This window comes from Callithrix jacchus, chromosome 10 (genome assembly GCF_049354715.1).
Source record: "Callithrix jacchus isolate 240 chromosome 10, calJac240_pri, whole genome shotgun sequence".
Taxonomy (NCBI): Eukaryota; Metazoa; Chordata; class Mammalia; order Primates; family Cebidae; genus Callithrix; species Callithrix jacchus.
The window spans coordinates 26,171,104-26,197,109 of record NC_133511.1 but is presented as its reverse complement, the minus strand read 5'-3'; the positions used below and the strand labels follow the sequence as shown (position 1 = coordinate 26,197,109).

Sequence of the window (26,006 nt, the reverse complement as noted above, 5' to 3'; positions counted from 1 at the left end):
GCAGAAGAGGGTGGAATTGGGAGGGCACATTCATGGGGGACATCAGGCTTGGAGCTATGATGTTCAAGTCTCTACATGGGGGCTGATGATGGGACCTACTCCACGGGTGCTATGAGGGTGGATTAGGTATGACAATGAATGTGAAGTGCTTTGTATGGAGTTAGTTGTGGTTAATATCCCAAACCCACCAGAAGACAGCCCACAATCCCAGGGCAGTGAGGAGAAGAATCACTTTTTTAATTAGTACACATATATAGTCAGTGCTCAATTATCTGTTGGCAAATTGTCCCCATTCCTGGCAAATGCTATCACCAAGTTTGCTTAATGAAGTCCTCTGCTAACATTTCACAGCTTCTTATTTTGCTCTTATTTGCATGAGGTCCAAAGGGAATAAAAGTCCTTTAAAAGCAAAATCTGTTAATATCCCCATCCCCTCCTAGGTAAGGTGCAAGCCATAAAGACAGGAGATGGGGAAGGTGGGGGTATACCTGACTTAACTCTGGGCCGGTCCCAGAGGTGAAGTTCCCCACCCAGCTCAGTAGGAGGCAGAGAGGGAGTCCCATTCTTGGGCTGAGGGTTTTTTTTTAAAGTATTAAAAATTCCTAGAACATCAAACATATCCATATTCAAATATGAATATCAAAATGCATTCCAAAGTCGAAAATGAACGTTACTTAGGATTACTCATTATTTTGGATCGTCCATCATTTTAGATTATTCACACCGTTGATCCTCTTTATTAACAAAGACAATTAAGAGTTGATTGTGTTTGGTCTCCAAGAGGGGAAAAAACCAGGACATTGCACCAAGATGGCCTGAGTCCAGTTGGGAATTACTCCAGCAGCCATGAGAAGACCCCTCTATAAGCACCAGGTCTGTGCTGTGACTTTCCACGCAGGCTCAGTGAGCAAAACCAAGGTGCCTCATGCTTCAGCCACGCAGTGCACGCCGGGTGGGCCTGCTTTCACACTGTCAGTGGGATGTAGCCACATTACCCTTCGTTGGACACCTGAAGAGCATCAAAACTGCACAGGGCCTCTGGCATCCTTCAGCATCGCACAAACTCGGTCTCCCTCAGCTCTGACCCCACCGTTTTATACATTGGGGTTCCTTGTGATCATTCACTGACAAAAAGGGTTGCATAGACTTTAAAAAGGTGTGAAAATGCCTTCACTGTGCAGGGGGAACACCAATGCGCGCCCTGAGAGAGAGAGCCGCTTGATCAAGGCCACCCAGTGACAAAGTCAGAACTAGAAATAACCCAGACCCACGAGCCCGTGTTGTGGGCACACGGCAGTGCCCTTCAGATGTGGCCCAGAAACTGCCTGCAGAAGGCTGATCCAGAAGCAATTAAAATGCAGATTCCTAGGCCCAGCTCAGACCCACTATCCCAGAATCTCTGAGTTGGGGACCAGGAAACTATTATTTTTAGCCAGTTCCCCAGGTGATCCTCACGCACGTCCAAGTTTTAGGATGATGTCTGACTGACAAGGCTACAGCAGCATAAATGATGATTTTGTTTACTTTTTTTAATATTTAGGATAAAGATCTGACCCCAAAAGTCCAAGTGTCCTTGAGAGCCTTGCGTTGACTTCCTTGCACCTTGGTTTTATTGTTTTCAACCTTAGGATGCCCCCAAAATAAGACTTTGGATAAATTAGAACATCAAGCATTAGGGCTGGGAGGAAGGGGCTTAAACCCTGCATTTTACAGATGAGGCATCTGACCCTTGGACAAGAGAAGAGTCAGGCCCAAGGGCACACAGCTAAGAGGTGGCAGAGGCAACATCAACTGGCACCTTCTGAGCCCAGGAGCTCAGGGCAAGAATAAAGCTTCATGTGTCCATACGGTACTCTGTAGACATGGGAGCAAGAGGTGCTGGGTATCTTGGAGTCAGCCAATCCATAGCCTGGCCTCCAGCCTCTCCCTGTGGTGCCCACGCTGATGCTCTCCAAGAGGAGTCAATGGGCACTATCTCTGCCCATAGCCGAGCCTGCAGCTCCCTCTTGGGCTAATGACATAATTCCATCCCTGCCCCTTAGTGCCACTCTCTTCCTTCCATGCTGCTCTGACACATCCCCAGGTGCTGGTTCAGTGAGGGCATATTCCAATCAGGAGCACAAGAGCCTGAGACTCAGAAAAGGGACTCCAGGGTCCCATTGCTGGCCAGCAACAGGCTTGAGACCACAGCCAGGGTTTCTGTTTCACGTGCTGTCGAGTATCTCCCATCTCCACTCTCCACCACAAACCCACTCTGCTCTGCCCTTCCCAGTCTCATTTAGACCTCTAGGTGACCTCAGGCAGGGATGGATGGGCTCTGTCACGGGCAATGAAGAGCCCCTATTTCCAGCAGCACTTATCAGTGTCTTCTTGGCATCCAGGCCTTGGCTGGATCAATGGAAGAATCCCTCTCCCTGCCACTAATGAGCACAGTGCAGGCTCTGGCAGGGGCCGAGAGCCTGATCATCAGTAGGCAAAGGATTTATAGCGACTTTGGACTCACCCTGTCTCGGCCAGCCCGATTGCTCTACATTAAAGATCCTCACTGTTCAGGACAACCTTGGTGGATTTTGTGTCCAGGGGACAGAAGTGTGAGGCAGGGAAAATCACAGGCTGCCCACGCTGGCCCAGCCTGGGTTAGGAACGAGCATAGGGGAACGTGGTGTCGGACTTTCCACCCCTTCATCCAACCCTGGGAAGAGTAGTCAGCCTCTTTTTTATAAGTCTAAGTAAAATTCTAGTGCAATTTCTGGAATGTTCATGAGACTAGCAAGCTTCTCCTCATATGTGTATCAAAATCAAGATACCAATGGCTGCAAATGGCGATGCTGAGATAGAAAGTGTTTCTTTGTCTGTCTCCCAGTAGAAATCTAGGAGAAACGGGCAATAGAGAAAAGACCCTTTTCCCCCCGCCCCACCCTGCGCCTGATTCCTGTGGCTTCTCTGTTTATATTTCCAATTCCAGTCTACAGGGAGCTTAGGCTAGGTGATCTCTTGCCATCCCCATAGGGTTCAAAATCTATGCAAACCTCAACAAGAGTTAGATGTTTCACCCAAGACAGCTCCTCTCAACTCTCCCAGAGTGGAGTAACCTTGTCCCTCTTAGATAGCCACATCTGTAACTTTCCATTCTGGAGGTGAATCCTCAGGTCAACACTAAGTGAAAGAACACCTGAAAATACTTTTCCTACTGCCTACCCCATAGGGATTTCTCAGTCCATGTGAGTTACTCACACCACTTTCCCAGCTCCAGACCCACAGGCTCAACTACATCTGGGACAGCACCACCTGAGGGAGTCTGGACCCCTCTCCATCAACACATTTATAACTGAACTCACTGCCTCACCCCCAAGCCTGCTTCTCCTCCTGAGCAGCAAATGGCTCCTCCATCATCCGTTCACCCTGGTCCTGCAAGCCAGGAACTGGGACCTTTACCCTTCATCATCGCCCCACTGAACTCTAGCCTGGGCAACAGAGTGAGACTCAGTCTCAAAAAAAAAAAAGAAAGAAAGAAAGAAAGCGGGGGATGGGTGAGGAGCATTCTTCTGGCAATAACCTACATCCATGGCTCAAAAGCTGTGCTCTGAGGGGCTCTTGAACCCAAAGGAGAGGCCTCAAGATCTGTCAGATGGATGAAAAAACAGTGGGTTCCATCCCTCCATCTCCACCTTCATCCACAGCACCTCAACTTTTATCCACTCTAGATACTCAGTTTAAGATCCATTTGAAAAAATTAAAAAAAAACACCTCACTGGATTAAAAGAGAAAAGTAATTGTAGTGACTTAAATATGATATGCAAAAATTAAAATTAGACTGAAAAGGGAAATTGTCAATTAGAGTACTTTCCCACCCCAAAAACAATAATTTGTAAATCACGTCCTTTGGGTGGATTTGTTTTTTGAGGCTATCCTGTGTACTCATCTCCCCCAGAAACAGTCTTTCCATAGGAAAGCCAAGTAGATCCAAGAAGACAGAATGAGAGAGCCCTCTAGGAAGGTCTTTTTTTTTTTTTTTTTTGAGACCAAGTCTCACTCTGTTACCCAGACTGGAGTGCAGTGGGGATCTTGGCTCACTGCAACCTATGGGATTCTGCACCTCCAAGCCTGCTCCGATGGCATTAGGAGATGCTCCTTCTCCTCGAAAGGCCCTCTCCTGCTCGGCCTCATCCCATCAGGCTCTTTTCCTGCAAACCCCAGGTGTTATTCCAGGGATCTCGTGCCTGCTGCCACCCCTGGCTCTGAGACACCTACCAAAAGAGCCTATGGCCACTCAGAGTCCATCTCCATGGCCTGCTTCAAGTGGGCTCCCCTCCCAGCGCTGCCTTCCTCCAGAGCCCAGTTTCCATGGTGATAGCCCCTCCTCTCCCTGGGGGCTCCAACCAGTCCACAACTTACCCTGAGCCCTCAGATGCTTCCTGAGCCCCACCTTCCCAGGAGACCTCACCCAGTACCTCCTGCACCTTCCTCCAGAAGGAAGCAGGATGGGGAGAGCCCAGGACCGTTACCCACTGCGGGTGCTTCCTAGCCATGGACATCTCTGAGGGCTCAGGCACTGCTCCATTTAAGGTATTCGCATTATAACCCTCTCCGCGTCCAGCTGACAACCTGATAATTCTCTCTGATAGCACAATCTTTGGCAGTTACTGCGGCTGCCTTGACTCTGTCCTTCTTGCAAGAAAGATTTTGAGATAAAAGGATGAGCTGTGAAATCATCATTAGAGTACAGAGAAAGGAGCCTAGAGAAGGAGTCCTTTCCGCCCACCCCGTCCCACTCCATGCTTCCCCCTCACCCTCCTCCCCTGCTTCCTCCTCTTCCTCTCCCTCTCCTTTTCTCTCCCACTTCCTTGCTTCACTCCTCCACTCTCTCTCCAGTCCCTTCCTCCTCTCCCCTTCTCCTCTCTCATCTCTTCCCTCATTTTCTATCTTGTTTGGGTGCCAGAAACAGTCTAATTACAACAGAGAACTTGAAGAGACAGAGAGGAAAAAAAAAAACCCTACCATACATAGCTGATTAAAATGTCCTATGAAATCCAATTTGTAAAGCTCAAATCAGAATAAAAAGTGTTACTCCCACAATTCAAGGCCAATTTGATTTTTAATGAGACTCCTTGGAGACCCTGCCAAGATCTCGTCAGGTCCTGAACTCAGCCACCTTCCTGCCTGCCTTCATCTCTCCACTGTGAATCTGTACCTCTCCTTCTGGGTAGCCTCTACCCCAAGCTCTGCTGCTATCCCAGCTCCCCTGGGTTAATACATACCAAGTGTCCCCCCCACCTTGGGGTTACCTGTTGCTGAGAGCTCAGTCCTAGGTGTGACCCAAGCCTGAGGCTTTTTGTCCCCAAAATGGGCAATAGCCAGTGTCCAGGACCTCTGTGGCTACCCCTGACTTTCCCAGGTTGGGGAGGAGAGGCCACAGCAGCAGCAGTTGGCACGCCAGGTCCAGTTCTGCCTCAGTTAGGCCTGGATCTGTAAAGCAGGGGGTGGGAAAAATAGAGGGCTTGGAATGCACGTGGACCCTGCACAAACCCTAGCTCTACCACTCACTGGCTGTGTGACCTTGGGCAGCTTACTGTGCCTCTCTGATCCTGGTTTCTTTGTTGTAAAATGGGGCTATTTCTGCCCTGAAGTATGATTAAATGGATTACAGGAGAAGAGATTGTATGAAGCACTGGTCATCCTCAGGGCCAGATGCTCAGTGAATGTCAATGTCCCATTGTCCATTCAACTGTGGTCTCCCAGGAGACACAGATCATGTTGCCCCTCCTCAGCAGCAACTCCCTCCAGGACCAGGCTTGGGGACCTCCACATAGCATAGCTTAATAGAGGAGAGCATGGTCTTCAGAGCCAGAAAGCCTTGGATTCACTGCACCCCCTGCCCTAACTCTCACTGGACAGTTCTCTGGGCAATTTAGTTAATCCTGAGCCTCCGTTTCCCACAGCCCTGTAAAATGGGGTTAACAGTGTTGCCACCGTGATAACTAGAGTCAGGGCATCTGCTGTACTTGGTGAGTAATTGACAAGCACAGCTCCCTTTACTATTGTTCACCTCCCTGTGCCTCATTTCCCCATCTGGAAAATGGGGATAAAAATAGTGCCTACTATTTTTAGGTTGTTATGAGGATGAGAATATTAATAAACTGATATTTTAAAACCTCAAAACAGAGTGTGGCATCTTGTAAGCATTGTGGGTGGGTTTGTTTAATAAAATACTGTCAATTAACTTGCTTGATGGCTCTGTGCCATCTTATTTTGAGGTCACATAATGCTTTTTTCCCAAGTGATTGAGGCTGGAGTAAGGTCTGCTGCAGAAAAGAAAAGGACAGGGAGGACATGGTGGGACAGGACTGCCTGCTCCCTCTAGCACGCCTCCTGCCACACTGCACCACTACCCACCCCTCTGAACTTGGCCTTCAGTTCACCCCAGGAGCCACTGAAACAGCAAAATGATTTCCTGAATTCTCAGGTTTAACCAAAGGTGCACCGCTTTCCATCACCACCCCCTCTTAACACACAGCCACCACAGAACACTTCTTACTGGAGGTCTCTATCCTGTTTCTGCCCTGTTGTGGAAGTGCGTGCCCAGCATGTGGCATTAAGTAGGAGCTCACCAATGCATGGGAAGTGGTGTGTCCCAAGGGTGGAAGGAGGTGGCCCATGGGGAGCTGAGGTATGGCTAGACCAGTCTGTGTGTTAGAGACTGGTGGACAGAGGGGCTGGAGTTGGGAGCCAGTCCCACACAGGAAGGAATAGACCTGGGGCTGAGACCAGTTGGGAAACTCTACTGGACCCCCAGCAAGAAGCCAGGTACTTCAGGAAGCACAGTCTCCTGCGCCAGCCCTGCTCTGCTTCTGTAGCTGGAGGGGAGCCTTCTCGCCCTTGCATGGCAGGTAGCTGACTGTTGTGTTTGTCTCTTTTCCAGGGCAAGTCTATTCCTTCAGCCAGCAGCCCCAGGACCAGGTGGTGGTGTCAGGACAGCCAGTGACACTGCTGTGCGCCATCCCGGAATACGATGGCTTCGTTCTGTGGATCAAGGACGGCTTGGCTCTGGGTGTGGGCAGGGACCTCTCAAGTGAGTACCTCCAGACCTCCCGGGGCAGGCCTGAAGCTGTCACTTCCTTACTCACCCATCCACCCTCCTAGGGAGCACCCAACTTCACAGACGTCTGGGAATTGAATCTCCAGCTTTGACCACAACTCCCCAGGCAAGGTCAGGCTAGGCAAGCACTGCCCCCAGCATCCCTAGACTTTGAGGGCCCCTGGTGTGCATAAGCAAACCCTCCACCTCTCGGCAGGTCCTAGCCTAACTCAACATTACCCTCGAGGATCTACTCCAAAGTCAAACATGATTCACGTAAAGTCCAGTCTCCAGAAATCAAGTGTTCCTGTCTCTTGGCCTGAGATGTAGCCCCCATTTATTAAGGCATGATTGTTAAGGAAATACAAGTCACAACCTGGTTCTTCTAGGCTTCTCACCCATTAAAGGGAACCGAGTAAACTGAAAACTCACCAAGACACCTGGTTGATCTTAGGGGCCAGGATGAGATGGGAAGAAAAGATAGCAAGTATTAAAAATAAATTTCAAACTATATTCAGCATGGGCAGGCTGGTGTTCAGCAAAGCTACCCTGGGGCGGGCAGTGAGGGTTCCCGTGGTTGTTGATGGCTGACACGTGAACTCACCGGCCAGTGCTGACCACAGATCATTTGTTAACTATTGTGAATAGCAACCCGGTAAGACTAAACAGATGCTTTTCCGATCTATCCTCTTCCCTGGAGAAAAAGAAAATAATGGCTCATCCCCTTGATCACACACCCCTCAGCCATCATTATTCCATCCTGCAGGTAGGCAGTGGTTGTTTGCTAGGCTTGGCATAAACAATAAAATTCAGAAGGAGGGACCCTTGGGTGTCATTCCCCTGTGATTTGTGAAAAGTTGAGGGTGCAGGAGGAGAGAAAAATATTATTCAACTGAGAAGTTACTTTGCCTCTCACATGGTGTACAGCTGCAGGAAAATAAAAATCGAAGTGCACTCAGGAACATGATGGCTGGGAAATTAATATTTTAAAATGTGAGTTATGTCTTGCCAAAAATGTATATTGAAACATTATAGCAATGGTCAATAGCAGGCACATATTTGAATACTGCAGCCCAGCTGAGCATGGATAAAATACACAAAAATATCTCCAAAATATACTGTGCTGCCATAAAGTTTAACTGTTATGGGAACCAGCCAATTTCAGAGACTCTGACTGCCTTTACCCTAGAGGAACTGGGGAATACAACCTTCCCAAACTAGAATAGTTCATGCACTGGATGGCTCCGAGCTGGGAGGAGCACTGCCGCTAGTTAAGGAGGTTGTCTGGGGTCCTGATCAGTGGGTGTCTGCCTTCCATCAGGGACAGGGGGCTTGTTGGGTCCGTGGCCAAGAGGAGGCTCAGGTCAGCAGGGAAGGTACATAGGGCGGTCATCCCAGCACAGATAACTGACCCTCTGGCATCCAGTGCCATGAATGGCTTTCTGGGATCCAGAACCAGGACCTGCTCAGGGCTGCGAGACAATGGCCTCTGACAAACGGGGCCTGCATCCTCTGCAGCTTGACTCGGTTGGCCTCTCCAAACAGAGCCAATGACCTCAACTCCTGATGAAATACTTGCTCTGTATTTTGTCACTTGTCCCAAAAATAGCATCATGGCAATCATGATAGATACTTACATGCTCAATTAACCCTGCTTGCTTGCCTGATGTAGAAGCAGGCATGACAGCCCTCAACTCAATTCAGAAAGCACTTGTAGAGCACTTAACATTGCAAAAGCTCTCCTACAGGGAAACTGAGGCCCGATGTTATGGGATTTCAGCCTGCCTCATCCCTGCCCTCTCCCACTGTAACTGTGTGGCCCCACTGAATCTACCCGGAAAGATACCCTCCCTGAAGACCTAAATGTGTTTCTAGTCACCAAAGCTGGAAAACCAGTCAGAGAAAATGATTTATAAATGCACTTGCTCATATTGATAGAATATTTTGCTTTTAAGAAGCTCAAATACTTCGCAGACATCATCTCATAAATCTAAGTGATCCAGAGGGAGAAAAGAAGGATTTCCCCCTTTGTTTGTCAGGTAAACAAAGTCACAACTGAGAAAGAAATTGACTCAACTATATGACCAATCCCACTGCCTGAGGCCTGCTGTTAATCTCAAAGGGCCCAGATACTGTCTGCTCTCCCTTCTAAAGATGAAGACCTCTTTGGCCACCTGACCTTATGACTTACCTCTTTCTTTGTTTAAATGAGCACTCATGGACTACTTACAGTGTGCCAGGCACTTTATATAGATTATCCTATTTTACTTTCACCACAGCCTTATGAGGTACTGGTATCGTCCCTATGTAGCAGGGACTGGCACATAGTAAGTAGTCTATGAGGCACAAAGAGTTAAAGTAACTCACCCAAGACAGCAGAGCTAGGAAGTGATCCAGCTGGCATGGGAACCCAGGCGATTCGACTGTAGAACCCAGACTGAATGGTTTTGCCTCCTTTGGGAGTAGCAAGAGGGAGAAATGATACTGTGGAAGGAGCTAGAACTCTCTCAGAATCCATGCTTCTAAATCTATTTCGGAGATGCTGCCAGTCCTTGGGATAGCATCACAGCTCGCTGCCTAATTAGGCCAATACAAACAAACCCATCACCGATGTTTTCAGCAGCTCATGAGAGCAAAATCCTGCTGCTGATAGCTTGCAAGACTACAAAAACACAGGCTCCAGCCAAGATGCCTGCAGGAGACCCGGGACTAATCACAGGATAGCGGGATCCAGAGGCTGGGCTGGAGGGGCTGGGGGTGCCAGTCAGCTACAACAAAAACAGCAGCAGCAGGAAGAGGATTGGACTAGAACCCATTTCCAGCACCTCTCCTGGCCCTGGCGGGGAGACAGCTTAACTTATCTGGGCTCCTTCTTCCCAGCAGAAGACAGGAAGAGTGGGCAGGAGGAGAGGCAGTGCTCTCAGGGTGCAGCTGATGGCCTTGTGAGCTTTTCTGACCAGGTCTGCACAGCTGGGGAGGACGGGGCCATTTTATTGCATGATGAGGATGGTGGCCATGAAGACACACGCCTGAAGGGCCCAGCTGCACAGAAAGCACCCCAGAGCATGCCAGGAAGGCTGGCAGAGGATCATCACAGCTACCTCCCCTTACCAGGAACAAGTCCCCAGCTCACCTCCAGGGAGGCCTGCCCCACCTCCAGAAGACCCTTCACTTAGGGTGATGAGAGGGGCCTACAAGCTTATCTAGTCTGATCTTTCACCCTGTGTAGAAATCACCTCTGCAACACCCCTGAGAGGCGATCATCCGACCTTCGCTTGAATACAGCCAGTGATGGGAACCTCACTACCACCTGTGGCAGCCCAGATTCTTATTGGATACCTCAAATGGTTGGGAATATTCTAAAGTACCTCCCTCATGTTAATTTTGCCTGTTGGTGCCAGAGCTGCCCTGGGGAGCTCAGGAACACATCTAACCCATCCCAAGAGACTGTCTAAAACACTTGAGGCGAGCTCTTGCAGGCCTCCCTGCCTGCCTTTGTTTCTGTCTCTCTCACTTGCTTAAGCCCTCATCTTCTCTTTAAAAACCAAATGTGTCCCGTCTCATCCTCCTATAGCACCCATCTGAGCAGCCTGAGGCAGCCGGAGGGAAGCAGATGCTGAGGGCAGCCTCTGAGGAGAGAAGGGGACCAGGATAGAGATGAAGGGCTCAGGGGATGGGAGTCCAGTTGTAAATCCACACAGTGAGGGCTTGGGAGCAGAGCAGCGCTCAGTGAGAAGGTGGATGGAAAAGGGACCCTACTGGTAGAAAGTAGGGAGGTTTAGGGCCTGAGACCCTGGAAAGAGAGGATCTGCCCAACCTGGCAAGCCACGACTTCAGTCGGCATTTATATTCAACCCTACACAGCAGCAGGAACACTGATTAATGATTTATTTTCTCAAACTTTTATTTATCTATTATTCATTGACCATGGTTCAAGGGCCCCCCAACTCTTAAGTGTCCTGAGTGCTTCATAAGTGCTTCACCAGGCCCTGGGGTTTTTGTGGTGGGACAGGAGAAATGACTAGACAGGGGCCACAGTGGCTCAAAGTGACCTGAGGTTCCCAGACAGTAGGAGGGTAGGCCTAGATTTCTACCTCCTGTCTATCCTGAAACAAAACTTTCTGCAAAGTCACTCTCAATCCCTTTACAAATATTTCCCTTTTTCCTTCCTTCCCTCTCTGAGCAGGAACAAGTCCCCAGCCCACCACGAGGGAGGCCTGCCCCACCTCCAGAAGTCTTCTCTCTGTGATTCTCAGCCTGGGTCTCTCTGTCTGTCTGTCTCCCTCTCTCCTATCTTATCAAAATGCATGTCTTCCCGGTAGACCACAGTGCAGAGCACACCACTTTCCAGAGCAATAGCCCAGCGATGTCTGTCCACACAGCATTTTCATCTCTTCTCCCTCTTTCCTCTCTAACAGTGGCTCCTCCGATTTTCTTAAACTTGAAATCAACATGACCCTTACATGGCCGGGCATGGTGGCTCATGCCTATAATTTCAGAACTTTGGTTGAGGAGGGAGGACTGTCTAAGTCCAGGAATTCAAGATCAACTAGGGTGACATCGTGAGATCCCATCTCTACAAAAAATAAAAAATTAGCTGACATGGTAGTCCCAGCTACTTGGGAGGCTGAGGTGGGAGGATCACTTGAGCCTAGGAGGCAGAGGCTGCAATGAGCTATAATCCTGCCACTCCACTCCAACCTGAGTGACAGAGCAAGACCCTGTTTCAAAAACAAATAAGCAAAATACCCTTACACATACACACACACATATACACACACATACACACACACACATACACACACACAAACACACAGAGCCAATGCCTTGGGAAAGCTCTTACTTTTGTGTTCCTTGCATTGAAATCACTTGTTCTGCCAGACATATCCTGAGGCCCCTCCTTGGGTCCCCCACTCTGTGCCTCTTTGTCATGAGTGTCCCCTCTACCCCGCCCCAGTTCCTTGACCTGCTTGTCGTCTCCACAGGTTACCCACAGTACCTGGTGGTAGGGAACCACCTGTCGGGGGAGCACCACCTGAAGATCCTGCGGGCAGAGCTGCAAGACGATGCAGTGTACGAGTGCCAGGCCATCCAGGCCGCCATCCGCTCCCGCCCCGCCCGCCTCACGGTCCTGGGTAAGAACCATCTGCACACGGGGCAGGGACACTACGTGAAGCACCAAGGGCTCAGCTCTAAGAGGGTACTTTTTTGGTCACACATGGGGAGACTCCCCTCTGAGGATCATCCCACAGGGCTCCAGCCTCTGCTGCTTCCACAACGTCCATGCCCCCCCTTCCCAACCAAATGGGACAAGCGAAGGCTCCTGCCCTAGGAAAGCAGAAGGCCTGTGCCAGAGGACTCAGTCCAACCCCAGTGTGTTTCATGGCACCTTAGGCAGCTAATGAGGGCTTCTGTGTGCTCATTTATTCCATCAGAAAGCATGCCTGGCCTCATGTGTTATTGAGGCCAGGCTCCGTGCCAGGAAGAATGCGGCTGTGGGTCCCTTCTTTCTGAACTGACCCCCACTCTGGTGCTAACAAAGCCCTATCTGTCCACCTCCCCTGCAGAATCAGCCCGATTCTCCCCATGATTCCAGTGTCCATGCGGACACCAACGACCCTCTGCCTTCTCCACCCCTCGCTGCTCCCTGGGAATCCTGGCTGACAGGTCCTTCCTAGGAAACTTCATTTCAGGTTCTTATTCCAAATCATACCTTTACCCTTGGTCTTTCTTCATCTTGTGTTCCCAGCAGCTTAGCGTTCCTGGGACATTCTGCCTGCAGACAGGGGAATAGGCTTGGTGACCTCTTAAACCACCTAGTTCTGATTTAGGGTTCAGTCCTGGAGTCTCCCTCCTCTGGCCAAATGTTACAAATGTTCAAGGTTGCTGAGAACTCGGTCTTGCACATAAGTCATGAGAGCTCACATTTGTCAAGCAGTTCACGGTAGCTCTCCAGACTCTTTCCTGCACATGACCTCCGAGGTTCCTGACATTACTCGGTGGGACAGGGACTGTTAGCCCAGATGAGAAACTAAGACCCACAGATGCAAAGGGCTTAGCCCGTGAGCTGCTGGCCATGGCGCCCTGCCCCACCTCGCTGTCCCCTTGACCCATGACTCTGTGCCAGGCACGTGTGCAGGAGGAAAGTGGGAAGGCCCGGGCCCACCCCTTAGCAGCTATTGTGCGGGTTAGACAACAGGGTCAGCAGCTGGCGAGCTGCCTCCTCGCCTGGCCGCTAAGGCACACGGCTGCTCAGAGATGAAATATTTAAAAGCGTGTCAGGTTATCTTCAGATCTACACGGCCAAAGACACAAGGGAAGATTATTCCAAGCAGTGCAGCAGACAGGCCCCGGAGGACCACTTACCAAGCTCGGAGCTTGGCTTCTTGAGATGCGGGGGAGGAACTCGGGGCCAGCCTCAGAAACTTCCTTCAACCTTTGAGGCTCCCCTGGCCCGAGATGAAAGGAATGAGAAAATAAACCTGTTCCGGGGGGTAAATAAGTTGGGATTCCGTGGCCGGGAAGCGGGCCTTCCGAGGAGCAATCCGGGCATTAAAGGCAGTAGCGCCGCTCTCTTTTCTCCCAAGATGGTGACTAAAACGAGAATGAGTCTGCCCTGTGGTATGGGGATTGTGGGAGGAGAGGAGGAGGAGTTAGAGCCTCATATTTTTTCTCAGCAAAATTTTGAGGATTGCGAAGTTGTAGGCTCTTCATCTTCAGAGATGGCTCAGCCTCTCCATCTTCAGAAGAATCTGCCTCCACCAACTCACACCCCTTCTAGAGGGGCGGGGGATGTGGGAACCACATGGACCTGAGCTTTGTCCACTCCTCTGACTTCACAGGGACCAAAAATAAATGGAGCCACAACTCATCCCTAAGGCTGTATTGGCTTCCCCAGTCCTGACGTGACCATTACACTTCCTTTCCTCTCTCCTGTAAGTTCGGTAACAGAGTCCAATGTGTTAAAAGTCCAAATTATTTCAAATGTTTTACAGATGAGAGAATGGAAACTCAGAGAGGCAGAGGCACTCACAGGAGGTGACACAGCTTAATTAACCTTCAAAATCACTCCAGATTTTTCAGCTCCAAGCTTTGCCCAGTCTCCTACTCCCAGATGCCAGCAGCAGCCTCGCGTCTGTCTGGCTGATGAGGGGCCAGGCTTCTCAGAGCAGGGCCTCAGGATCCAATCAGAACAGACCCAGTTTTGTCTTAGGTCATGTCTAAAAAGCATTCGCTCCCCCTTCCTCTCTGGTGGCATGGCCTGACACTGCCCTCTGGGCACAGAGCTGGGTTTGTGTTGGGGAGATGTTTTATTCAAGTCTGGAGAGCAGCGGAAGGAGGAGAGAGGAAGTTTCCAGGGCACTCCAGCAGGGTCCCCTCCATGAAATTCCTGAGAGCCAGAAAGGGAGCCTGAGCCAGCATCTTGTCCATCAGTCTTTCAGGCAGCTCCACAGAAACCATTCATCCTGAGTGAACTGAAACCTAGTGCTCCCCTGAGCTCTGCCTGCAGTCCTCCCTGCCTCCCTGGGACATTCCCAGGTCCCCACCCCAGCTGGTCTTGTAGGGCTCTGCCTGGCTGAGTGTCTTGACCCACCAACTGCTCTGCAAGGAGGCCCCCAGTGCAGCAGCCGACTCAGCCAGCTGGAGAGGGAGCCCTCGTCTAGGGAAGGTGGGCAGACAGAGCGGCTGTTCTCACAGATGGGGGAGAGGTGTTTCTGCCCCTTGTCCCAGCAGCCTTCTCTACCAAGACCCCATCTGCTCTGCTGTGACATCTCAGACCAGGAAAATGTCCCAGCCATTTCCCCAAGGGGGGCTGCCTTCCCTGTGTTCCAGGAATGAGAGAGCTTCCTAATTTAGTCTGTATTTGCCTAAGATAGATTTTTAATTAAATAAAGTAAGAGCCTGATTAGAACCTGCGGAAGATTCGAGAGCAGAATCAGATGGTATTCCGGCAAAATTGCAAAGCAAACACTTTGGCTAGAACAGAGGGAGGCCCCTGGGGGTCTTCCATCAAAGTACCAAGTGAGGAGGGCAAATACGAGAGATTATATAGACAACAGATGTGCATTGTTAAAATATGCATCTGCCGGCAGTGTGCTCCGATGAAGCCAGAGGGCCAGCTCGCAGAGCCTGCCGGGCCCTGGGGAGGGCATGGGGACTCGGCCTAGCTGCCAGGCCTAGAGTCACAGACACATTAATTAGCGTTGTGTTTCCAGCTCTCAGATGCAATCAGGCAAGGAGCAACTTCGGAGCTGAGCATTTGCTACCTCGGGAGGCAGAGGGAGGGAGCTAGGAAATGAGGAGGGAAAGGTGGGGGAAGGCACTGAGTTTGCAAAGCTGAGAGAGGCAAAGACTGGGGATTTTAGGTCAGGTCAATCACTGGGCAGGCCACGTGCCCTCTGTGGCCCAGCCAGCTGCCAAGGACCATGCCTTGACTCAGCCCAGGTCAAGACAGGAAACTTTTCCCCTGCAGAACATCTGGAGAATCACAGCCTTGCAGAGATTAGACTTAGAGGCAGTGGTCTTGATCCTACCAGGATCCAGTTGTGTGAAGGTGGCCCTTTTTCTCAGCCTGGGTCTCAGTTTCCTCATCTGTAAAATGAGAGGTGGGGATAAATAAGATGATCGCTGAGAACTGTCTCACTCCCAAAAGGCCATGACTTCCACTGAAAGGAGTCCAACATGTTGCACCAACTATTTTAAGAAATTGGGCCATCCCTCCCTGGAACCAAGATTGGCGTGGTGACTGAGGCATAGACAGGAACTGATTTGGGTGGTTTAAACAGCATCTCACTTTGAGGCTGGGAGATAGGACCTCTCCAAGTCCTGTTCAGCGCTGGTGTCCTGGCCTTGACTGTGGACTTTAACTCCAGTCCTCCCTGCAAAGGACACTCCCACCCCTGCACCACCCCTCTGTAGCCAGCTTCCACATAGACCCAGCCCTCTCCAAAGACTCAACTTGATTGAGCATCAAAGGACCCCCATGCATTTGTGCAGAGAGAGCTGTGATGGAAAAGGAAGAACCCTGGGCCAGGAAGTAGAATACGCTCCTGCTGCTCACTAATTGTGTGACCTTGGGCAAAGTCCTTAGGGCTAGAACTGGGCCTCTTTGGCTCAAGCCTCTATAACCAGCACCTAGTACAGAGCAGGGTTTTTTGAATGAATGGAGTTCCTGGTTCTTCATCTATAAAATAGAGGGTTAAAAATATCAATCTCATGCACTCTGGCCCTGTCACCAGGCTGGACTGCAGTGGCACGATCTCAGCTCACCACAACCTCCACCTCCTGGGTTCTCCTGCCTCCACCTCCGGAGTAGCAGGTGCCACCACACCTGCCTAATTTTTATATTTTTAGCTATGTTGCCCAGGCTGGTCTCGAACTCCTGACCTCAAGTGATTCACTTGTCTTGGCTTCCCAAAGTGATGGGATTACAGGCATGAGCCACCGCACCCGTACTTTAAAGTTGTGTACAAACACATATATGTGCAGACTGCTCCTTTTTCCACCTGCAGGAACCCCAGGGTTGAAAACTATCTAAACTGTCCCAGGGTGGCTGGCATTACACTTGATCTCTTCAACCACCTGGAAACTTGGGAAGCAAGGTGTTGGAAGGTCTAGGGCAGGGAGGAAATGGGTACCAAGGATTTGATCAACAAATGCTTACACAGCACTTGTTATATGCCAAGCACTGGTCTAGACACATGGGATTCATCAGGAAATTAAAGAGAAACTCATCCTTGCCCTGGTGGAACTTGTATTCTAGCCGGGAGAGGGGAGTTGATAAGTGATGCACAGATTAGTAAATTGCGTTGCTGTGCAGGATGTGAGGTGGTAATAAATGCTACGGAAAGGAAAAAGTAGAGCAGGATGGGGGGATCACAGGTGGGAGGAGGGACGTTGGTATCAGATGAATTATTAAAAGGGGCATTTTTCCTAGTCTCCCTCCTCATTTCCCTCTTCCTCCTGGCCTGTTCTAATATTAACTCTACTGTCTTGTGGCTCCCGTTAGAAATAAAGCTCCCTAAATCAACATGAATTATTTAAGAGGGAGACTAAGTCAATTCAAATAAAGAGGGCATCTTTTTAAATGATGTCAAGCCCCAAATACTGAGAGAGGAAAACAGATAAGGTCCAATCGGTGACGCGTCTTTAACTAGTTCATTTCCAAAACCTCGAGCTCCGTTTGCCACAGCTCTACCAGGGGAGCTGCAGGGCCTCCTCGGCCCACCGCACTGACAGCCTCCCCCTGTTCCCCATCTGGGAATCTTCTGGGGAGACGGGTCCAGAGAAGACTGGGGAATAATTCAGAGTCTGCCAGCAAGGGAGGGCAGAGCTGAAACAGACCCCGAGGCTGCTGCCTTCTAAACCGTTCTTCCAGAAACCAGTTGCAAGAAACCCATCCATAGTCACCCTGACATAAAAAGGCAAATCAGTAGGGGACAGTCTGAGGGGTTCTTCAGGGGTGAGAAAGTGTCCCCACAGATCGAAGCCCAAGCTCCCTACCAGGGCACACAAGGCCCCTGAGGCCCTCCCTGACCGTGTCTCCAGCCTCAGACCTACCACCAACCTGCTACTGCATCTGCCATCTCCCTCCACTCACCAAGCCTCTGGGCCTTTGTTCACACTGTGTTTCTTCCTGGAGTGCCCTTCCTACCTGCCTTCCCTGGACTAACTTGTGCTCAGCTTAGCCATCTCCTCCTCCAGGAAGCCTTCTCTGGAGCCCACATGGCCTGACTGTCCCCCTTGTGGTACTTTTGCCTTCCTTAGGCACTTTTTTTTGGAGACTGGGTCTGGCTCTGTCACCCAAACTGAAGTACAGTGGCATGATTACAGCTCACTGCAGCCTCAACCTTCCCAGCTCAAGTGATCCTCCCACCTCAGCCTCCCGAGTAGCTGAGACCACAGGTATGCACCACCCCACCCAGCTAAATTTTGTTTTTTGTTTTTGTTTTTTTTTTTTAGAGACAGGGTTTTGCCATGATGCCCAGGCTGGTCTTGAACTCCTGGACTCAAGCAATCCACCCGTCTCAGCCTCCTAAAGTGCTAAGACTCCAGGCGTGAGCCATTGCTCTCAGCCTCCGCAAGCACCTTGATCACAGGTCTCAACAAGCCATGCTGAGAGTAACTGTTTTCATGTCTGTTTCCCCCACTGGGTCTCTTGGGAGCATCTTTGATCCTTCATGCCTAGCACAGCCTCAAATCACATACTGGGTGTTCAGTAAATGTTCCTCATGGCAATTGAAACAACAAGGCTTGGGAGACACTGAGGGGGAGTTTACACTGAACCTCACCACAGAGAACAGAGCTTGGCAGATAGTAAGCCCCAAACTCGGATGACAATTGTATGTTGTGTTGTGTTGTGTTGTGTCGTGTTGTGTCGGAGAGACAATGTGTTTTTGTGGCTAAGCGCCCAGGCTCTGGAAGCCAGATCGCCTGCACCTGAAACCTAGCTGTGTCACTTTACCAGTGGTGTGGCCTAGAGCAAGTTATTTAACCACTCTGCGCCTATTTCTTTGTCTGTAAAATGAAGGAAATAATCATAAGCGCCTTCACAGGGTTGTAGAAAGGATTTAATGAAATAACATATGTAAAGCATGTCTCAGAATAGTGCTTGTTATGCAGCAAGGCATAGCAGCATTGGCTGCTAGTATTATAACTGTTTTCATTATTGCCATTATTGCACAAGGTTATGAGACACCAGCAAGCGACCCCTGCTTCTTGGAGGATCAGACTCTGTCCTACAGAAGCTTTTCCATGCATCAAGCAAGGCAGGAAGATGAGATTCCTGCAGGCCCCTCCCGGCAGCACACCTGGGAAGAGAGGCAGAATTGATTTCCTTATCTGCTTATTAAGCGTGTTCTGCCTGGGCCCTGGCCTGGTCTTAGGTGCCGTATCTCATTTGTGCTGTGTGGCTGTTTCCTGCCACATTCATTACCCTGCATTCACCCCCAAATAGGGGTAGCAAACAAGCCAGAGACGGAAGAGAGGAGCAGAAAACATCCTTATCTCCTGAGGTTCCACATGGGCACTGCGCCGGAACTACTGTACATCTCACTCCCCTACACAAATCCCACCCCTGCCAACAACTTGCTCCCAGCTCCCTTCCTGGTAGCCCAGACCACCCCCATGTCTCCTGAGCCAGAAGCACATTCCCCTCCTCCTTCTCCCTTTGGCCGCTGACACCCGCCCCCCATAGCCTCCTGTTTAACTCGGGGCTCCCCTGCTGGGCAGGTGATAAAGTGAGCAGAGCTGGGGCCATCAGGGGTGTCGGAGGCTGACATAGAGTCTCTCTCCTCTATATTACAGCTCCCTGAGGTCCACCTTGTGGGTTCAATGCCACATGCCAGGCTGAGTAGTTGCTGTTAGGGGCCAGATGAGATAGAGGGTCTCCTGGAGGTCTTGCAGCCATTGGGTTGAGGTGTGCGGGTAGCCCTGGCCCTGCCCCCTTAATCTGCATGTTGCCAGAAGCAGTCATAGCCTCTGCCTCTATCTCCCATCCTCATCACAGCCTGGTTGGATGTCAAGACTCCCCCCAAGCCTGGGGCCGTCTCTTACGGTGGGAAATGAGGTGGAGGCAGGAGACTCAAGACACTACATGACTTCCATGGCCCAGAGGGAGTGAGGATCCCTCATGGAAGGAGGCACACCCAGCGCATCTTTTCCCTTCCCTCCTGACTGTGGAGAGGGACAGGCAGGGGCCTCTCCAAGAAGGGAAGGACCTGATGCAAGGAATGCACAACCCCACCCTACCCCAGCCAGTGTCACCATGGCCGATTTCTGGAGAGGCCCATGGGCCTAGCCCAACGCTGCCTATCCAGTGCTCACTTACCACTGAAAGCTGGTGGTGGCATCCCAAATGACCATCCCCAAGGCCAGCCACTCACACCCCCCAGCATCTTTTGCCCCCAAAACCAGGACAAGGGAAGGCAGAGAGGTTTGTAGGAGCCCATGTGTGGTCTGCTGCTCATGGAAGGGACTCAGCCTCCTGCTCTTGCCTGGCCCCCATGTCCCCACCCCCATCACCAAGAGAGTCTCTCCGGGGCAGCTCTGGCAGTCCTGGAATGTGCCACCACCATCCTTAGGCATTGGCAATTCTCCAGGCCCAGGCAGGACAAAGGGCCCTCACTGGGGCATTGGGACACATTCACTCCTGCCTAGTCCTGCCCCGTCCAGCCATGAGACGTGGGCTGATGATGCTTAATCTCTCAGGGCTCACTCTTTCCCTGATGAACCAGTAGCAGGAGAGATAAGTGTAAACCCACACCACGGGTTGATGGTGACCCTCTCTCACTTGCTCATGGTTTGGAGGTCTGGCATGAAGGGCATTGCTCCCTGGGTTCCTCTTCCCTTCCTCCTGAGAGCAAGGAGAATATACCCTCCAACTGCTGTAACCAAGCGTGACCCTGGGATGCTGAGCAGGCTCAACTGCCCAGCAAAGAGTGAGCTCAGACGGTGGAGATTTGCAAAAGTCAGGACCTAGATCCTCAGGTGTCTGCCATTCAACATGGAATCATCAGCTCCAGGACTGCAAGTGAAATCTAAGCCACCTTCCTGTAACATGCAGGGGGCAGCTGCCTGGAGGAAGCTCTCACCCACTTACCCCTCATAGGGCTACTCCTCTGGCCTGGGTGTCTCCTCCAACATCCCTGCAACCCAAGAGCCCACCTCTGTCCTGGTTCCCTACTGGGGTTCTCAGTCAGGAAGCCCCGCTGGCCACTGGCCATTGACAAGATTCCCTGTTTATGCGCCAATCATATGGATACCCACATAGATAGTTTCACCTCAAGGACAAATGCACTGGTGCACTCGGGTACTTACACACATGATTCAGAGCATGGCCAAATCATCAGTGTCATCACAATAGAAAGACACAAGAATGTTCGGTCAGGGGAATCAGTAACTGTTAGGAAAGGCATACATTCTTGGGGGCCTGAAGTACTGACCCTCATTCCTTGTCAGGCCCAGGACAGAGGGGGATCATGGAACCACAGACTCATCGGCATGAGGCCCTGTTTCTCTACTGATTCCCTCTCATCTCATGAAATGGAAGGGGAAGAGAGCCAGAGCCAGCTGAGGGAGGGGCAGGCCAGCCAGTCCTGCGTGAGTGTTCACGCCTGTCCCGGCTCCAGCTTCCCAGGCCTCCTGGGTGTCAGGCCCAGGATGCTGTCTGAGGTCTGCCCTGGGGGAAGCCTAGAGCTGGAGCTGGAGCTGCTCAGGGAGCCCTCAGAAAGCTAAAAATAACTCACTACTCTGTTCTGACCTCAGCCTGGGCTCAAAACAAGGGTTTCATGGCAAATTATGGATTTAAAACTGGCAATGAATCTCCATTACAGCATGAAATGAGAAAGGAAAAGGCCACGAAAGGGAAGCCTTCCCTGGCAGCCAGTGGGGTGAGGGAGGGGTGTGAACCTCAGAGGGAGTTTTCAGATGAAGTCAAACAACCCAAGGCAGATTCACGGCAGCCAAGGCTGGAGAGAAAGGGAGATCCTGGAAGACAGGCAGGGGCCAGAGTCTAAGGGAGCCCCCACTGCCTCGGGACAAGATAGGACACCACAGAAGCAGAGGAAGCGATGCCTACTAGCCAGGAGCCAGGAATGACAGCTGTGGTCGGTGTTCTGCAGAGGAAAGACGCGGTGCTGCCTTAGCAGTGGGAATGGCCACGGCTTTGTTATCTTGCTGCTGTGATGAAAGCTGTGTTGTAGGTCCAGTGGAGAGAGGCATTTGGGGACCCATGGCCCACTGCCTCTCCGGACAGCCTGGGGGCTCCACTCTTTGTGTAGCTCTTTTTTTTTTTCTTTGAGACAGAGTCTTGCTCTGTCACCTAGGCTGGATTGCAGTGATGCAATCTCGGCTCACTGCAACCTCTGCCTCTGGCCTCAGCTTCCTGAGTAGCTGGGATTCTCCTGCCTCAGCCTCCCGAGTAGCTGGAATTACAGGCCTGAGCCACCACCTCTGGCCTGTGTAGCTCTTGAGACCACTCTTCTCATCATGGCACATCTGGCAACATCCCTGCAGGCTCTAGAGATGGAGGCACAACCACAACTCTGTTCTGCTCCAACACATGCACACCCACAAACACATACACACACACAGAGCACTTTAAAAATGAGAAGGTTCAGCTCACTAAAGAGAAGATGTAAGGGAATGGGGTCCCTCCCAACTATCTAAAGAAGCACAGTAGATTTACTCTAGAGCTCCAGAGGGTGGAAACAGAGCCAGGTTAGCTGGGCACAGTGGCTCACACCTGTAATCTCAGCACTTTGTGGGGGGCCAAGGCATGTGGATCACGAGATCAGGAATTCAAGACCAGCCTGGCCAGGATAATAAAACCCCGTCTCTACTAAAAATACAAAAATTAGCCTGGCATGGTGGTGGGTGCCTGTAATCCCAGCTACTCGAGAGGCTGAGGCAGGAGAATCGCTTGACCAGGGAGGCAGAGGTAGCAATGAGCCAAGATCACATCACTGCACTCCAGCCTGAGAGACAGAGCAAGACTCCATCTCAAAAAAAAAAGAAAAAGAAAAAGAAAAAAGAAGAAAAGGAGAATGAAGGAAGGAAGGATGGAGGGAGAGAGGGAGGGAAGGGAGGAAGGAAGGGAGGGAGGAAAAGGAAAGAAGGAAGGAAGGAAGAAAGGGTGGAAGCAAGGAAGGAAGGAGGGAAGGAAGGGAGGGAGGGAGGAGGTAGGATGGGAGGGAGGGAAAGGAAAGAAGGAAGGAAGGGAGGAAGGAAGGAAGGAAAGGAGGAAGGGAGGGAGGAAGGGAGAAAGGCAGGGAGGGAGGGAAGAAACAACGCCAGGGAGGACATTTCTTATCTCAACAACTAAAACTAACAGAGTTCAGTGAAGTACTAAGCCTCCTGTCTCTGGGAATATTCAAGCAGAAGCTGAATTTTCTTGCATGCCTGTTTCTATAGGGAGGAAATAGATTCATCCCCAGAGATGAGATGATGGCAGCAAGTTTGCCAGTTCTGGAGCTGAGTGAGGGGCTGGCCCAAGAGGGGAAGATGAGGAGAGAAGAGAGCCAGAGCCATTTAAGGATGTTCCCTTCCTATCCAGCTGTCCCCAGAGCACAGCTTTTCAAAGGCTTTGCAGAGATAGTTTCGGCCCCTGGTGAAATATTAGCCCAGACCCAAAGTTCTCAATTTGGAGGGTTTTTTGTTGTCATTTTTGTTTTTGTTTTGTTTTTTTGAGATGAAGTCTTGCTCTGTCATTCAGTCCAGTCTGGAGTACAGTGGTGCAGTCTCAGCTCACTGCACCCTCCACCTCCTGGGTTCAAGAGATTCTCCTGCCTCAGCTTCCCTAGTAGCTGGGATTACAGCCATGCACCACCACACCCAGCTAATTTTTTGTATTTTTAGTAGAGACAAGGTTTCACCATGTTGGCTAGGCTGGTCTCGAACTCCTGACCTCAGGTGACCACCCCCCACCTTGGCCTCCCAAAGTATTGGGGTTACAGGCGTGAGCCACCGCGCCCAGCCCAATTTGAGGGTTGAGACATGTTGGTGCCTCTGTGGTGGCCAATGCCACAAGGCGGGAAACTAACAGATAGTTGGAAGCTGTTGACTTTAATTCAAAACCTTACCATTCTGCAAACTGCTGGCAAAATTTGGTTCCATCATGAGAATGTCACACTGACGAACACACATAGAATGGCAGGGGAAAGAAAGGGAAAAACAGGGTGGAGAACCTGATGCATCCTTTCTAAAGTCAACCCCATGACCTACGTACCAGCTAAAATAATGTCTCAGAGTTTGGACAGAACATGAGAGGTCAGGCAGTGGGTTTTCAACACCCACTTGAAGCCAAGCTGGGAGGGTGGTAGAGATGTGATTTCATATGAAGGAGGGGTGAGGGCATTCCAAGCCCTAGAGTTCACCAGGGTGAAAGAGCAAGGTGAGAATCAGTCCAGGCAGAGCAGGGCTTGTGAGTGAGGGCCCCCAGCAGGAGCAGAAGGTATGCACCATGAAATGATGAGAAACGGAGGCATGATGTAAGAGCAAAATGCTGGGGGCTTCATCCGGGTGAGATGCCCATGCCTGGGAGACTGGCTTTCACTCACGAGAAGCTCTGATCGGTTGAACAGGGTACTAGGAAAGACAGGAACCAGACACAGCTTCAAATCCCCCACTCAGAGTTCCTGAGGGTCCCAAACTCCAGGAGCTGCACCCTGCATGTGCCCTGCTAGGCAGGGATGAGGAGATCTAAGCTCAGCCACACTTTCTATGCACAGAAAGGGCAGCACGTGAGTTGCTTCTGAATGGAGAGAAGAAAGAAGGGCAAGGGCGACACTGGTGAGCTGCCACTCTATGGCAGGCACTGTGCTGGGGAACCCACTCGCTGCCTTCATCTGCCCTCTGACCAACTCTGCCAGGCAGGTCCCATGTCCCCTTTTATGAACCAGGAAGAGAAGACGCAGAGGCTCATTAACTTGCCCAAGGTCACACACAAGAAAGGGAAAGAAGCAGAATCTGAACGCAGGCACTTCTGGCTCTGAAACCTTTGCCCTTTATGCTCAATTATGCCCCTCCTCTTTTGCAAACTCCACTCTCTCTGCTGCCTGACTCCCCCTAAAATCATGGACTACGATACAGGTTTCTTTCGAGCCCCTGGGAACTCCAGTAGCCCTGCTTGAACATGCCACTGTCCCAGGGCCCACGGAATTGGCAAGTTGGCTTGAAGAGCAAACCCAGGGCTTCCGAAAACCTTTCCTGGCCCCTCCTCCTCAGATGAACCTGGGGATCCCTGAGACCTGCAGCATTCACTTGCCATCCCATTCAGTGTCGTCCTCTGGGTGGGGGGAGGGGGGCACCTGCTTCGTCTTTCTCCATCGCTCCGGGCCTCTAAATTGTTCTGTCCATCCATGTGAAGGAGGTTTTTCCAAGGACAAGGTTCATAGGCACCCAGGAGCCTCCATCTCGCAAAAATAAATAGCTGAGTACCACAACCCAAAAACACTGGCTTCCAAAAGAAGTCTCACACTTTCACAAGTCGATCAAGGTGCTTATAAATGTTTATATAAAGGATGAGGTTTTCATATGAAAATGAGTCAGAAACAGTGTCAGCAGCTGAGAAATCACCCATCAGCTTCAGTGGTGCAGGCAAGAAAGGGAGGAAAAGGCTGATGGCCACACAGCCACCCCAAGGAAGGACTAGCTCTGCCCTACCCTCAAACACACTGCTCCCTTCCCCTCTGTTGCACGGACAGACACATATGCAGTCACTAGGCTGCTGGAGATGACTCATTTTACAGATGGGTCAACTGAGGTCAACAAAGAAAGGAAATAGCTAGAGGCTTCATGAGGCTTGGGCAAGGGAGAGCTGGTCCTCTTACTCTTCCAGACAACGCTGAGTTGAGCCAGGATTCCCTGGGACTTCCCCGTCTCACGTCCAGGCTCAGCTCACAATACCAACTTGTGAGCTTAACAACAGTTCTGCTAAGAAACACAAGAAGATGCTGGAAAGACCCTCAGAAAACCTTTGATTAGAGAATTTTAGAGATGAAGGAGCTCTTTAATCAAGGATTCTTCATTCATTTCATTTTTCAGTGTCTAAATATGTACCGTCCACATGCCAGGTACTGTTCTAGACCCTGGGAATATACAGTAGCAGTGAAAACAGACTTAAAACTCCTACCTTTGTGAAACATATTCTAGCAGAGGGAGTTAGACAACAAAATAATAAGAAAATTTGTTCAGTGTATTAGAATGTCATCAATATTATTCAAAAAAGTAGAGCAGAATATGAGGGATTGGGTTAAGGGTGAAGTTGAGAGTTTGGAATAGGCCTCATGGGGAAGTGGCCTTTTCCTTTCCCCTTATTTTTTAACAGCTTTATTTAGGTAAACATTACATATCATTAAATTCATTCATTTTAAATGTACAACTCGATTATTGTTAATATATTTATAGAGTTGTGAAACTACCCCCACAATCC

The 26,006-nt window shown here is 50.5% G+C and overlaps 1 protein-coding gene across 5 annotated transcripts in view; it reads left to right on the top strand.

The window, feature by feature from the left end:
• Positions 1-26,006, top strand: part of KIRREL3 (kirre like nephrin family adhesion molecule 3) — a 565,070-nt gene that overhangs the window by 456,887 nt on the left and 82,177 nt on the right. For all 5 annotated transcript variants that reach the window (XM_035265039.3, XM_035265035.3, XM_054241711.2 and 2 more), the window contains exons 3-4: positions 6,920-7,069; positions 12,061-12,210. In XM_035265039.3, coding sequence (XP_035120930.3) covers positions 6,920-7,069; positions 12,061-12,210 — 300 coding nt within the window. The remainder of the gene's footprint in view (positions 1-6,919; positions 7,070-12,060; positions 12,211-26,006) is intronic.